General features: G+C 42.1%; 2 protein-coding genes across 3 annotated transcripts in view; one reads left to right on the top strand and one right to left on the bottom strand.

The window, feature by feature from the left end:
• Positions 1 to 3,819: 3,819 nt before the first annotated feature.
• LOC110488162 (splicing factor 3A subunit 3) lies at positions 3,820 to 15,208 on the bottom strand. The gene is made up of 15 exons (XM_021560251.3): positions 14,762 to 15,208; positions 14,323 to 14,370; positions 14,118 to 14,170; positions 13,917 to 14,022; positions 11,614 to 11,686; positions 11,437 to 11,528; positions 11,269 to 11,351; positions 9,587 to 9,725; positions 9,349 to 9,485; positions 5,880 to 5,987; positions 5,714 to 5,783; positions 5,349 to 5,513; positions 5,094 to 5,204; positions 4,799 to 4,889; positions 3,820 to 4,127 (listed from the first exon to the last, which is right to left on the bottom strand). Exons 1-15 carry the CDS (start codon positions 14,855 to 14,857, stop codon positions 3,994 to 3,996), a joined length of 1,506 nt encoding a protein of 501 aa, XP_021415926.1. The 5' UTR covers positions 14,858 to 15,208; the 3' UTR covers positions 3,820 to 3,993.
• The window catches only part of LOC110488159 (ubiquitin-conjugating enzyme E2 E2), an 81,619-nt gene continuing 80,641 nt past the window's right edge, over positions 15,007 to 15,984 (top strand). The window contains exon 1 of one of the 2 annotated variants that reach the window (XM_036971431.2): positions 15,007 to 15,086. The gene's annotated coding sequence lies outside the window, so the exon portion shown is untranslated. Of the gene's footprint in view, positions 15,087 to 15,546; positions 15,740 to 15,984 lie in introns of those variants that run through there. The other variant, XM_036971430.2, reaches the window with a different exon arrangement.

The following is a 15,984-nucleotide window of genomic DNA, read 5'->3' as shown; positions in this document are numbered from 1 at the left end:
GAGGTCAGCTAGTTGAGAACAAGTTGTCATTTGCAACTGCGACCTGGCCAAGATAAAGCAATTTCACACAGTTATCAAATCAAAATCAATTTATATAGCCCTTCTTACATCAGCTGATATCTCAAAGTGCTTTACAGAAACCCACCCTAAAAGCCCAAACAGCAAGCAATGCAGGTGTAGAAGCACAGTGGCTAGGAAAAACTCCCTAGAAAGGCCAAAACCTAAAGAGGAACCAGGCTATGAGGGGTGGCCAGTCCTCTTCTGGCTGTGCCGGGTGGTGATAACAGAACATAGCCAAGATATTCAAATGTTCTTAAATGACCAGCATGGTCAAATAATAATAATCACAGTAGTTGTCAACGGTGCGACAAGTCAGCACCTCAGGAGTAAATGTCAGTTGGCTTTTCATAACCTATCATTAAGAGGATCTCTACCGCTCCTGCTGTCTCTAGAGAGTTGAAAACAGCAGGTCTGGGACAGGTAGCACGTCCGGTGAACGGGTCAGGGTTCCATAGCCGCAGGCAGAACATTTGAAACTGGAGCAGCAGCACAGCCAGATGGACTGGGGACAGCAAGGAGTCACGCCAGGTAGTCCTGAGGCATGGTCCTAGGGCTCAGGTCCTCCGAGAGAGAAAGAGAATGAGAGCATACTTAAATTCACACAGGACACCGGATAAGACAGGAGAAGTACTCCAGATATGACTGACCCTAGCCCCCTGACACAAACTACTGCAGCATAAATACTGGAGGCTGAGACAGGTAGGGTCAGGAGACACTCTGGCCCCATCCGATGATACCCCCAGACAGGGCCAAACAGGCAGGATATAACCCCACCCACTTTGCCAAAGCACAGCCCCCACACCACTAGAGGGATATCTTCAACCACCAACTTACCATCCTAGCCCACAAAGATCTCCGCCACGGCACAACCCAAGGGGGGGGGGGACAGGAAGATAACGTCAGTGACTCAACCAACGTACCCCTCCTAGGGATAGCATGGAAGAGCACCAGTAAGCCAGTGACTCAGCCCCTGTAATAGGGTTAGAGGCAGAGAATCCCAGGGGAGAGAGGGGAACCGGCCAGGCAGAGACAGCAAGGGCAGTTTGTTGCGCCAGAGCCTTTCCGTTCACACTCCTGGGCCAGACTACACTCAATCATACGACCTACTGAAGAAATTAGTATTGTCTTTTTATTCCAGTTACACATGGAACAAACAAAGTCAATAATACAGTAGAAAAAGTCTATGTACAGTATGTGCAATTAAGGTTGGATAAGGGAGGTAAGGCAATAAATAGGCCATGGTGGCAAAGTAATTACAATATAGCAATTAAACACTGGAATGGTAGATGTGCAGAAGACAAATGTGCAAGTAGAGATACTGGGGTGCATAGGAGCAAGATAAATAAATAGTTTGGGGATGAGGTAGTTGGATGGGCTATTTACAGATGGGCTATGTACAGGTGCAGTGATCTGTGAGCTGCTCTGACAGCTGGTGCTTAAAGCTTGTGAGGGAGATATGAGATCTGACCTGTTTGTAGAGCGCCTTGGTTTTCATAGAGCGCCTTGGTTTTCATAGAGCGCCTTGGTTTTCATAGAGCGCCTTGGTTTTCATAGAGCGCCTTGGTTTTCATAGAGCGCCTTGGTTTTCATAGAGCGCCTTGGTTTTCATGGTGCGCCTTGGTCTTCATGGTGCCACTTGCTTAGTGGTTTTGCAGATTCTGGGGCTTTTCAGAACAGGTGTATATATACTGAGATCATGTGACCGATCATGTGACACTTAAAGATTGCACACAGGTGGATTTTATTTACCTAATTATGTGACTTCTGAAGGTAATTGGTTGCACCAGATCTTATTTAGGGGCTTCATAGCAAAGGGGTGAATATTTTGGAATATTTTGAAACAAGTAATTTTTTTCATTTAATTTCACCAACATATTTTGTGTATATCCATTATATGTCCATTATATGAAATCCAAATATAAATCCATTTAAATTACAGGTTGTAATGCAACAAAATAGGAAAAATGCCAAGGGGGATGATTACTGTTGCAAAGCACTGTAAATACTGGAGGCTGAGACAGGAGGGGTTGGGAATCATCCTCACTATAGTTCACTATCTCATTCTTGAAGGATGTATTTTTTATTTTTTTAATGTAACTAGGCAAGTCAGTTAAGAACCAATTCTTATTTACAATGACGGCCTACACCGGCCAAACCCGGACGACGCTGGGCCAATTGAGGGATTCCCAATCACGGCTGGTTGTGATAACCTGGATTTGAACCAGGGTGTCTGTAGTGACACCTCTAGCACTGAGATGCAGTGCCTTAGACTGCTGCACCACTCGGGAGCCCCAAAGAAGGGGTGACTTTCATTCTCTCAGTCTTAAGTGTAGAGATGTTCGTGATGAAATCTTAAGTTTTGGTGTGTTATCCCCCAGTCTGAGCTGTAGGGAAGACTTTTTTACGTTCTGTATTGTAGAAGTCTCTTCCTGGTGGAACCATGGTGGTGTGAATGGTTTGGCTGTTCTCAGTCTTTGACCTGGTTGTGTATATGAGATACAGTTTGCTCATGGTTGTGGTGGGTTGGTTGGTTTGGGGTCATTTGTGGAAGTTGGTCTCCATCTCCCACAGTTTTCCTAATAGTTACATTCAAAAGCACTAAATAATAACGTGCGGGGAATTCGACTGCAAAAGTGTAGCCTGAGTCACAGTACAAACAGATCTGGCACTCATGCTAGCAAAGGTGTTAATTAATGAAGGTTTCAGATTCTGTCATGTGATGGCATGGGCATTATTTTGGTGAGCTCAGTATTCCTCAATGAGATAAACACAAACACATCTCGTGAGTGTTGTCCCTAGGGTCCAGGAGCACTTGTCGAACACACTGTAGTTGTTTTAGGATGCCCTCAGGACACAGCCGAGATCAAGAGCCAGAACTGCCATCTCAAACCATCAGCCAAGGAAAGGATTAGCTCCTAGTTCTCTTTAAACGAGAGGCAGCCTTTAATGGGTGCAGCCTGGAGACTGATAATGTGGTTATGTGAATTAGTGCCCAACTAGATTGGTAAACAATGACATACTATGTCCATATCTCTGCTTAATACATGTTTCTATACAGTATCACTATTTGACTGTCAGATGGTGTATATTTCAATTAAACAGACCAAATTCATCAGATCAACTCTTTTAGTAATATTCAGGCATCTTTCTTCCCTCAACTGTACTCTTACATTGTCAAACTGATCCTGTAAGACAATTTGCATGTCACTGCAAGGCATGTTACAAGACTATTGACTAATTAACTCACTCAAATATAGTACAAGTCTTCTGTTTAATGCCAAAAGACAGCTAAGCAAGCCTTAAATATTTTAATAAATGTATGAGAAATTATATTCTCCATACCAGGCAGAGGAATCAATGAGCAAGTGTAAAGATATAGGTAGACTCCCCTCTCTCTTCCACTACTACACTCCCTTAAAAAGAGACTGTCCATGTGACAAGGCAAGGATTCTTACAAACCATGGGTCCTGTCAAAGCACCATTGGATGTAGAAGAGGTACATTTATCCCAAAAATGTTTAATCACAAGGGAAGAGGCAGTCGTTCAGCCCCTCAAACTCAACTCTGAACTTCAAAGCATTTTTTCATTGTTCCCCTCTAATCAGGAACTGATTTAGACCTGGGACACCAGGTGGGTGCAATTAAATATCAGAAAACCAGCAAGCTCTGGACCTCTTAAAGAGTTGAATACCCTCGCCCTAAGCAACTTGATAAGACATTACAATTGCTTTCTACTAGAACTAACAACAAACAACAATGGTGACAAATGGTACTCAAATTTATTATTAAAATCAATGGCTGTTTCATTTCAAAAAGGTTGTCAAAGGGAGGAATTACTAAAAACAACATTACAAGTTACAGTTTAAGGTACAACAGATTAGGTGGTCAAATAAAGACATTTTTCTGTGGGCATCACGTTACGCGTCTCAACGCTCTACAGCAGACCCTGTCTCTTCAGATCCTCGTAGGTCTTCTTGTTGACCACGTTTCCACTGGAGTCCTCGTACTCCTCCTCTGTATCCGGTTGCCAACGCTCTGATGACTTCTGGGACTTCAGCTTTGACCACACTGGGTTAAAAATACACATTAGTATTATCATCCATCATGATCCAGTACATGGACTGAAAGACCAGTCTTGTTATTTTTACCCCCCCCCCCCCCCCCATTTCATGATATCTAATTGGTAGTTAGTCTTATCCCATCTCTGCAATTCCCGTACAGACTCGGGATAGGTGAAGCAACACTGCTTCTTGAAACACTGCTCACTTAACCCGGAAGCCAGCTTAACCCGGAAGCCAGCGACCAAAGTCAGCTTGCAGGTGCCAGGATGGCCACAGGAAGTTACAAGTGCGCAATTGGACAAGGAAATCCCATCCGGCCAAACCCTCCCCTAACCCAGACGACGCTGGGCCAATTGTGTGCCGCCTCCCGGTCACGGCCGGCCGTGACGAACCCGGGTCTTTAGTGATGCCTCAAGCACTGCAGTGCCTCAGACCACTGCGCCACTCGGGAGGCCGTGACCAGTCATTCTTCATTCTTTATTTAACCAGTAAAGACCTTTGCGGTCAGAAACTTTTTTGCGAGGGCAATCTGGATGCACAACTACACTGACCAATATTTATTGGTCTGGTAACACTTTTTTTCTCTAACATGATTCTATTCAAGCCAAATAACAATACTCATTCTTTTCACTTGTCATCTGCCTCAGCCTCTATCTGGGCTTTAACAGAACTACTTACGAGAGACAGCGTCCTCGATCTGGGTGACGTTGGCAAAGTGAGCAGTGTTGGGGATTCCCAGGCAGCGCATGCCATGGGCGTGACGCCACTCCTGGGGGGTGGGCAAGACAACATATTAGCTAGAAACAATGTTAGCGGGGAACAGAATTAGTACACTTTCTAAAATCGAATCCTCTTCAGTTTCACTCATTATGCACATAAAAAAAATGAAAGGAGGGCATTGATATAACAATGTAATAACCCAGTATGATATTGTAATGACATAAGCTAATAATTATGAGAAATTTGAACATACTGCAAAGTGCCTCTGGAAGGCCTTGGGTCCCCTGTATGTGTAGTTTCCACAGATCTCACAGTTATAGTTGATGTTCAGCCCATGGAGTTTATACAGCCAGTATGGAATGGGCTAGAACAGATAAACAAGGTTAGCGTGGTGGCATGCAACCGCTGTACAATAAAGTCTGAATAAATAATACCTCTTTTATTTGATTGCCATTGCAGAACTTTTTCACAGCTAGTACACGTCTGATGTATGGAAGGAGGTCCTGACCTTTCCATCCCAGCCGAGAGGCAGGTTCTTGGGGTTGTAGATGATCTCGTTGTCCTCATCTTCACTCTCACTCTCACTGAGCTGCTCCTCTTCTTCATCCTCTCTCTCCTCTCCTGTCCGGGCCTGCTTCCTCTGCACGTTCTCATGGGTCAGCTGCCTCTGCTCCTACAGTGCCATAGACAATCAGATGGAACTGTGAACAGGTGTTTGTGTGGATTATTGGGAGTAACACACACCTATAGAATGGCCGGAACTAACCATTTTATAAAGGCCTATTTCAAAAGTCGTCCTCACAACTACTGACATTGATTAAATACGATGGTGAAAATATTTAAGAGTCATCATCCTTGGCAGCTTTTACATACCCCCAGGATTTCCACATACTCATAAATCTGAGACTCCAGGAAGGCGATTTCTTTGTTACGCTCCGTGTCTCTGCAGAGAGATTAGATTGGTCAATAACAGGGCTACATCATGCCACCAGGTGCAGAAAAACACAACAATGCAAATGTTTAACTGACGATCACATACTTCTTGGGTCCTTTGGACTTGGGGTTTTTGGCGAATAGGGAGGGATCCAGAGATTCCAGAGATTTGCCTTTGGTGCTAAACAGCCTCTGGGCTCTCTCCTCCAGGGTTCTGTGGGGTCACACACATTTAGCCACATACACCCATTTAGCAACCTTTCATCTGACACACCCAATCCGATATTAAATTCGTCATTACTAGGGCTGTGGCGGTCACGAAATTTCAGCCGCCAGTGATTGTCAATCAAATAACTGTCTGTCTCACGGTAATTGACCATTAATTAACAAACACATTCAGCATCTTCTGGCTTCCACACACAGCCTACAAGCCACTGATGCGGACCTTTGGAACATCTACATTTTAATAAGTCTAATAAATCTATGTAATATGTCCTATACCTTCACAATAAATCCATTACTTATTTTAGACAGGTATGAAGCAAAAGCAGTCTATTTCAGAAGAAAATAGCAGCATACTCTGAGTTGTCCTTATGTTAGGTCCTGATCTGGCTATGCCAAATGGCTGTGGGCTACACTAGTTCATTTAGCAGACAAGATTTGCTTAGAATTCCGTGGCATTTTATAGTATGAAGAATACAATTTAACAAAGCTGAATAAAATAGAAAGGATATTTTCGCCGAACGATTTGAGGGAGTGAGCACATGCGGCTATTCTGTGTTGAGCGGTTAACAAAAATAGGTACTCCTATATGCTCAATGTAAAGTTATTAATATAACTTTAATTGTTCTACAAACGCTGGGCTATATGTTTAGATTTGTAATAAATGGTAAGGCTGCATAATGAAAAGCAATTCACTTGAAAAGAGGCATGAGCTCTGCTTTGTTTTTTGCACAGGCTGTACACACGGTCAGTCTCATTCACAATTTGAGAAGCACTTGATAATGTGTCGAATTTCCCGGCAGCATCCCCTTTGCGTGGCCATAATGCACTCTAAAATATTACATGCCTAGTGCTGCCTGCTCCGAAGCACCTCTCACTCACATGTTCTGGTCTTTCTCACAGGCTACAAGTGAAGACAGGGGTGCAAGTTGAAGATATTAGAAGAAATGTCCACATTTACTTTTCCTGAGTCAACAAGATGAGTAGGCCTGACGGCAGCCTAGTGGTTAAAGCGTTGTGCCAGTAACAGAAAGGTTGCTGGATCTAATCCCTGAGCTGACAAGGTAAAAATCTGTTGTTCTGACTCTGAGCAAGAAGGTTAACCCACTGTTCCCCGGGCGTCAAAGACGTGGATGTCGATTAAGGCAGCCCCGCGCACCTCTCTGATTCAGAGGGATTGGGTTAAATGCAGAAGACACATTACAGTTGTACAACCGACTAGGTATCCCCCTTTCCCTAACAAACAGCAAAAGCACTAGCTTATGTCAATCTACTATCCCCTATAGTACTAAAGTTGACCTATTCGGTGCGAGAAATAAATATGCCAAACATAGTCGGACAGTTGTGGGATGTGAGAGATCAAATTAATACAACCACTAACATCAAACTTTTTTTACGCAAATGTGGCTGACGTAACAGATCAGAACGATTTAGCTTAAAATGTTAAACTATTTATTAGAGTGTTGGACTAGTCACCGAAAGGTAGCAAGATCAAATCCCCGAGCTGACAAGGTAAAAAATCTGTTGTTCTGCCCCTCAACAAGACAGTCAACTTCTCTAGGGTAGGGGGCAGCATTGGGAATTTTGGATGAAAAGCATGCCCAAATGAAAATGCCTGCTACTCAGCCATAAAAGCTAGAATATGCATATAATTAGTAGATTTGGATAGAAAACACTCTGAAGTTTCTAAAACTGTTTGAATGATGTCTGAGTATAACAGAACTAATATGACAGGCAAAAACCCAAGAAAAAAATCCAACCAGGAAGTGGGAAATCTGAGGTTTGTAGTTATTCAACTCTTGGCCTATCGAATACAGTGTCTATGGGGTCATATTGCACTTCCTAAGGCTTCCACTAGATGTCACCAGTCTTTAGAACCTTGTTTGATGCTTCTACTGTGAAATGGGGGCAAATGAGAGGCGAATGAGTCAGAGGTCTGCAGAGAGCCACGAGTTCAGTCTCACGCGAGCTCTGTTCCATTGCAATTCTGAAGACAAAGGTAATCTCCGGTTGGAACATTATTTAAGATTTATGTTAAAAACATCCTAAAGATTGATTCTATACTTCGTTTGACATGTTTCTACGGACTGTAGCGGAACTTCTTGTCTTCTCCTAGTGATTGCATGTCGTGAGTTTGGATTGTGTACTGAACGCGCAAAAAACAATGAGGTATTTGGACATAAATGGACATTATCGAACAAATAAAACATTTACTGTGGAACTGGGATTCCTGGTAGTGCATTCTGATGAAGATCAAAGGGAATACTTCTAATGCTACTTCTGACTTCTGTTGACGACACAACATGGCGGATATCTGTTTGGGTTGTTTTGGTCTCTGAACGCTGTTCTCAGATTATAGCATGGTGTGCTTTTTTCGTAAAGTTCTTTTGAAATCTGACACAGCGGTTGCATTAAGGAGAAGTCTCTTTAATTCTGTGAATAACACTTGTATCTTTTATCAATGTTTATTATGAGTATTTTTGTAAATTCATGTGACTCTCTGCAAAATCACTGGATGTTTTGAAAGCAAAACATTACTGAACGTAACGCGCCAATGTAAACTCTGATTTTTGGATATAAATATGCACTTTACCGAACAAAACATACATGTATTGTGTAACATATGAGTTATGAGTGTCATCTGATGAAGATCAAAGGTTAGTGATTCATTTTCTCTATTTCTGCTTTTTGTGACTCCTCTCTTTGGCTGGAAAAATGGCTGGGTTTTTCCGTGACTTGGCTCTGACCTAACAATCATTTGGTTTGCTTTCGTCGTAAAGCCTTTTTGAAATCAACACTGTGGCTGGATTTACAACAAGTGTATCTTGGTGTATGGTGTAAATGGTGTATGGTGTATGGTGTAATGATGTAATGGTGTATGGTGTAAATGGTGTAAAATACATGTATGTTTGAGGAATTTTAATTATGGGATTTCTGTTGTTTTGAATTTGGCGCCCTGCAGTTTCACTGGCTGTTGACGAGGTGGACCGCTACCGTCCCACATACCCTAGAGAGGTTAACCCAGTGTTCCTAGGCCGTCATTGAAAACAAGAATTTGTTCTTAACTGACTTGCCTAGTTAAATAAAAGGTCAAATAAAACATGTTTTATTTTATTTTTTTAAACATGCACTTAGACTGCCTTCGTGACCAGCAGGGTGGCGGTAATACGGTCTCAACAGCCCTAATCATTACACCGTCTACATATACTCATAGTGTACAGATAGATTTGATATGACATTATTCCAGTTACTGTTATAACATTGCAATTACAATACTGTTATTATTATATTCCAGATTGATTGCATGTCCATAGACGACCGCCCAGCCACAAAAGAGCATGTTAATTGCTTACCCTCCACATTTCAGGCCCAGGGCCATAAGGGCAGACTTCAACCTGTCCAGACCAAGGGAAGCCAACTCCTCCCAAGAGGAGAAAGCAGAAAGGTCCAGGTGGGCTCCTGCATGGGTCAGAGCACTGCTCGTCTCTTTCTATAAGAGAATTTAAAAAATAATAATAAATTAAAAACACCCATCTAGACCATCACACTACTGTCGCTATAGTAGACGTCCTCCCCATCTTGGACACTCACTGGCCAGCCAGGGAAGGTCCCCATCTCCCACTTCTTCTCAAACTCTCCCAGGATCTTGCCGTAGAGATCATTCTGGTCAAGCAGAGGTTTGACTCTCTCTGTATAGTCCTGAAGGTACTCCAGTAGCATCTCTAAGTACCTGTTATAACATAACACAGGTGTCACACAACCTGATGGAAAAACAAACAAATTCAAAAGGTACTACAATTATATAGGAATAACATTTATACTGAACAAAAATATGAATACAACATCAAGTGTTGGTTCCATGTTTCATGAGCTGAAATAACAGATCCCAGAAATGTTCCAGACGCACAAAAAGCATATTTCACTCGTTGTGCATAAATTTGATTACATAGTGAGTGAGCATTTTTCCTTTGCCAAGATAATCCATCCACCTGATAAGTGTGACATATCATGAAGCTGATTAAACAGCATGATTATTACACAGGTGCGCCTTGTGCTGGGACAATAAAAGGCCACTAAAAATGTGCAGTTGTGTCACACAACACCACAGATGTGTCAAGTTGAAGGAGCGTGCAATTGGCATGCTGACTGCAGGAATGGCCACCAGAACTGTTGCCAGACAATTAAATGTTAATTTCTCGACCATAAGCCGCCTCCACTGTCATTTAACCCAACCGTGCCAGCCCAGGACCTCCACATCCAGCATCTTCACCTATGGGATGGTCTGAGACAAACCACCTGAACAGCTGATGAAACCAAGTTTGTACACCTGAAGAATTTCTGCACAAACTGTCAGGGAAGCTCATCTGTGTCCTCGTCATCCTCACCAGGGTCTTCACATGACTGCAGTTCAGCGTCGTAACCGACTTCAGTGTGCAAACGCTCACCTTCGATGGCCACTGGCACGCTGGAGAAGTGTTCTTCATTGATAAATCCTGGTTTCAACTGTACTGGGCAGATGGCAGACAGCTTGTATTGCGTCGTGTGGGCAAGCGTTTTGCTGATATCAACGTTGTGAACTGAGTGCTCCATGGTGGTATGTATGGGCAGGCATAAGCTACGGACAACAAACACAATTCCATTTTATCAATGGCAATTTAAATACACAGAGATACCATGGCAAGATCCAGAGGCCGATTGTTGTGCCATTCATCTGCCACCATCACCTCATGTTTCAGCATGATAATGCACGGGCCCCATGTCGCAAGGATCGGTACATAATTCCTGTAAGCTGAAAAGGTCCCAGTTCTTCCATGGCCTGCATACTCACCAGACATGTCACTTATTGAGCATGTTTGGGATGCTCTGGATTTACGTGTACAACAGCGTGTTCCAGTTCCCGCAAATATCCAGCAACTTCACACAGCCATTGAAGAGGAGTGGGACAACATTCCACAATCAACACCCTGATCAACTCTATGGGAAGGAGAAGAGTCACACTGCATGAGGCAAATGGTGGTCATACCAGATACTGAGTGGTTTTCTGATCCACACCCCTACTTTAAAAAATATATATCTGTGACCAACAGAGGCATATCTGTATTCCCAGTCATGTGAAATCCATAGATTAAGGCCTAATTAATTTATTTCAATTTACCGATTTCCTTATATGAAATGTAACTCAGTAAAATCAGTGAAATTGTTGCATGTTGTGTTTAGTATAGTACATTCGCAAAGAAAAGATCTGCATGATAAAAACAGTTAGCTATGTTTACTTTTTGTATTCAGCGTTCTTTCTGTCTTTGGAGATATCAAACAACTGGTCAAATGAGGACAGGTAGCTGATGTACTCCAGTTTCTGAAACAGAGAGGCCAGAAGGTTTTAGTATAGTTTTACAATAGACTATGAAGATTATGGTGGATATGGAGAGTGGGCACCTTACCTCGGCCCCTTTTAGGTTGACAAACTTCCGATAGCAGTCATGGAGATCCAGGTAGCGTCCGTAGGCCTCCTCATCACTGAATTCCACCATGTCTGGGGAAAGACCACATAAATCATTACATTAATACCTACACTGAGAGTCCGACATGGATACCATCACCATAGTGTATACGCTCACTCTGTGTTTCTTCAGTTGGGTTCTCTCTAGCCTTGACCAGCTCGTCAAACTCCATGGACATCGGCACACATATCTGAAACAACAATAACATACAGATTTAGCCACAGCAGGAGACATGATAAACCCGGATGAAGGTTGGTTGACCCAAACTTTTGTTCAAGATTTGGTTTAAGACATTTATTGTGGAACATGCAATAACACAAGGACCTTTTTCCTTTCATGCACGTGGAACTGTAGAATTACATACAGAATCCATAGACATATAGAATTATAATAGTAATTTAAAAAAGGGGAATCTGCAATGGTGTATCTATTGGAAATATAAATTAATTACATAACCCCATTGGTTCTTGAAGAATAACTTAAAAATGCCTCATGCGCTTAGCTTAACTGTCATACCCCACCAGAAGCCAAAATATAAGCTTGTTTTACTCCATTGTTTGTAAACAAAAAACACTGTAGAGTACAACCTCCAGGGCCTAAAATTAACACCCGCCAAATGTGGATAGGTTTTGGCATTGGCGGGTGTCCATTTCACCCGCCACATTGGCTCCACAGTGCAAGCATATCACTTGCACTTGACTAAAAATAGCCAAGTATGATCACATTCACAGTAAAATAAATGCAGGAGTAGCTGTTTAAAATATTTCTTCCATTTCATTTCATAGCTGGTAAATTAAAACACACAGTCAAATAACCCTGTATAGCCTATTCCACCCCGCGCTGCAACACTGCCTGGCTCGGAGCTGTGCTCAAGTGACGAGCCGAGTGAAAAAAACTATTTTTTAGAAGCGCTGCGCACAGGCATAAAAGTTGGTTTAATTTACTTGAAAACAACATCTACTGAAGTGAGACTTTGTCTTTGTGTTTCTTGGCTATTTACATTGTTTAGTCCACAAACTAGGTTTTTCTACTGCTAGGGAAGAGAAGACAACGCTTCTACTACCAGTGGTAGAAAAAGTACCCAATTGTCATACTTGAGTAAAAGTAAAGATACCTTAATAGAAAATGACTCAAGTAAAAGTCACCCAATCTCACATGCAAACATGACTCGAGTCACATTACCACTGTAACCTCCTGCCCTTAAATGGGCGGGTGAACATGTCTCGTGATATTTTTATTTAAAACATGTAATTAAACAATGTACATTGTTTACAATTTAGTCATTTATCAGACGCTCTTATCCAGAGCGACTTAAAGCTAGTGCATTCTTCTTAAGATAGCTAGGTGGGACAACCACATATCACAGGCAGAGAAAGTACATTTTTCCTCAATAAAGCAGCTATCCGTAGAGTCAGAGCTAGAAAGGGGGAGGGGGAAAGTCAAGTGAAAGTGCTGGTTCACATTTAATTTTTAGTTGTTGAGGGGGACTATTTAAGATACTGTTTGAAGAGGTAGGGTTTCAGATGTTTTCAGAAGATGGGCAGGGACTCTGCTGTCCTAGCTTCAGGGGGAAGCTGGTTCCATCATTGAGGTGCCAGGACAGAGAAGAGCATGGACTTGGCTTAGTGGGTGATGCCCTCCCGTAGGGTTGGGAGGGACAAGAGACCTGAGGTGGCAGAAAGGACTGCTTGGGTTGAGGTGTAGGGTTTGCGCATAGCCGTAAGGTCGGGAGGGACAGTTCCTCTTGCTGTTCGGTAGGTTAGCACCATGGTTTTGTAGTGGATGTGAGCTTTGACCGGAATCCAGTGGAGTGTGTGGAGGGGGGTGACAGAGAAGTTGGGAAGGTTGAAAACCATGCGGGCTGCAGCATTCTGGATAAGTTGCATGGGTTTGATGGCACAAGCGGCGAGCCCGGGCCAACAGCAAGTTGCAGTAGTCCAGGCGGGAGAGGATAAGTGCCTGTATTCTGTTTGTGTGTACCAAATTACTTCTTACTAGTAATACAATTATTGTTTTAGAAACATTACAAAGTATGCTTATCAATTTTTGTTGTTTTGTTGGTGTAATTGCAGCAGGAAAAACATATTTTGGTTGGTAAATAATCTAAGTGGCTGCTAGATTTTTAAATCTACCTGCTACTGTGACTGGTTTACCAAAATGTACATGTTATGCCCCAATAGCCTCAAAATATATTTCAAACCATACTTGATATCATGGATGGTCAGTCTAAACTCTATGAATTTGAGAGTGGTTACATTTCTCCTGCCCCATCCCCTCAGCTCTTTACCAAAACAATGGCAGATCTGTGTCTAGAACTACATATTGTAGTTTTGAGAACCTTCTCAACAGAGAAGATATACTTCTGGCATGACTTCTTCAGTTTATAGCTAGGACAGACAGGAAGCAGCTGACAAAATTACCTCATTAGGATGCTTCCTGTGGAACTCCTTGATCTGTTTAAGTCTGTTGTAGAACTCTGCAAACTCATTTGGTCCTGATATGGCATTCAGTTCATCCTTCCTCATACTGTAGAAAGAGAACACAACAATATTACACCTCTGATTTACTCCACATAGCAAGGCTAATCATGCATGAGAGCTTGAAACATTACACACACTTACCCATCTTTGTCTTCATATGCTTCCCTGACAGTTGAACTCACGTCCATGTATCTCTGAAAGGACGACGAAGCTTGTCATTTAAAAAAAACTGTCATATCATTCATGTCCTTGGCAAGGTAAATAAGTAGGCTAACTGTTAGCCACAAGACAAGTTAATATGAAAATACAGGTGCAACTTGATGTTTCAATATCACAGAATACTCACATCCAACATTGCTCTTGTTCGATGGTCTGAGTTTATTTGTTCGCGTAACTGTTTGAGAAGAAACATGCATAAATATTAGTTAGCTGGCAGAGACAGAAACGGGACCAAACTCCATCCCATTGGGTTGTATTTACTAGTTAGCACTACTAGTGTTAGCTAGTTGGATAGCAAGTTAGCCAAATAGCTAATGCAACTAACGTTAGCTGGCTGACAATACAATTGTTGCCAGCTAAATTGTAACTGATACAATTGTTAGTTGACCACAAATAAACAAAATAGTCGACCACAAATAAACAAAATAATAACACATAAGCTACTATCCTCATCAATAACGTTAGCTCATAAGAATTTGTTTAATGCTATAACATTGATTTGCTTTGACTTTGGATCAATTAACTTCATTAGCATTAAATAGCATTATCATTGATGCAACACATACCGTGGTTTTCTTATGCATCATTTCCTTTGTTTTGGCATCCAACAGCCTTTCCTTCTCCTCATGGTAGCGACGTTGTTGTTCTAAAATCGTCTCCATTGTTATTTCCTTAACCACAAATTACAGAAATAAGACGGACTTGAACAATGAATGCCATAAAACTTGGCCTACGTTGATTTTCAATGGCGCATGTTGCGATAGAGAGGAAGTAGTTTCATGGTTTATACACCGCGTGAGGAGACATCGTTCCCATAACTTTGGTTCCGCCACGCTCGGTGAATTTCTGAGTATGGAAGAGATTGTCCGTTTTCTTCTCCTGTTTTTTTTTGTGAGTAATGTATTTGAAACCTTTTCACTGTGAAAATGAATATTTTCAATATGCTTGTATGCTTGTATGCATAGCCGCATGTTTGGGTGCTGCATATTTTTTTTGTTTTTTTGTGTGTTTTCAGGCGGGGGTGCTAAAACATATGTTCGCCTTATATCGGTCCGCTAAAACAGTACTAATAAAAGCTCAGCGCACTACTTTTGTGAGAATAATTTTTTAATTCAGGTTTTTCAGGGGGTGCTGCAGCTTGTCTGATTTGAAGATGATGGTAATGTGTACTTTTCTTGAACTTTGCAAATACAGAAAAAGTAGACGGAAAAATGCCCTAATATAGCAAAAGGACAGTAACCTATTCATGATATATTGTTAGGTTTTACCGTTATTCCTCTACAGCCAATGCTTGTTACCCCATTAGAACAGCGCAATATACACACACTTGGTTGCGCGTACTCGTGTACCCACTGTGTAAGAAAAAAAGGAGAGCGCGCGCTCAGAGGCGGTCCGGTTGTCTCATTCTCTCACAGCCAGAGCGGATAACGAAAGCGGAGACCAAGATCGAATAGAACGGTCGAGCAACACACGGGATATAGCCTACTTCAGGTGTTGATAGAACATTGTTTGCGTCGACCGTCTGTGCGTCAACTATTTGGAAGGTAATCTCTTTCTGAAACATTGTAACAACTGCACATTGAAAGTAATGTTTAAAGACCCCGGAGAAGAACAATATCCTCATATGGGGGGGCGGTGTCTTTGGTTTCTAGATGACACTTCTTGATGTGGGCACTAAAAAGCTTCTCAGCTAATATTTCACTCATGCTGCTGCGAACGATTTGTTTTGTGTGGCAGCGTATCTTTAGGCAATGAGGGAACACGAGGGTTCTCCTATTACTGTTGGGGT

This window comes from Oncorhynchus mykiss, chromosome 30 (genome assembly GCF_057628025.1).
Source record: "Oncorhynchus mykiss isolate SJ-2025 chromosome 30, ASM5762802v1, whole genome shotgun sequence".
Taxonomy (NCBI): domain Eukaryota; kingdom Metazoa; phylum Chordata; class Actinopteri; order Salmoniformes; family Salmonidae; genus Oncorhynchus; species Oncorhynchus mykiss.
This window is presented reverse-complemented; position numbering and strand designations above follow the sequence as displayed.

Coding starts and splice junctions, on each gene's coding strand:
- LOC110488162 (XM_021560251.3), bottom strand. CDS start 14,857: ATGGAGACGATTTTAGAACAACAACGTCGCTACCATGAGGAGAAGGAA. Junction 11,687..13,916: donor ACAGGAAGCATCCTAATGAG/GTAATTTTGTCA, acceptor TTGTTGTTTCAG/ATATGTGTGCCGATGTCCAT. Junction 5,205..5,348: donor CTCTCGGCTGGGATGGAAAG/GTCAGGACCTCC, acceptor TATCTGTTCTAG/CCCATTCCATACTGGCTGTA.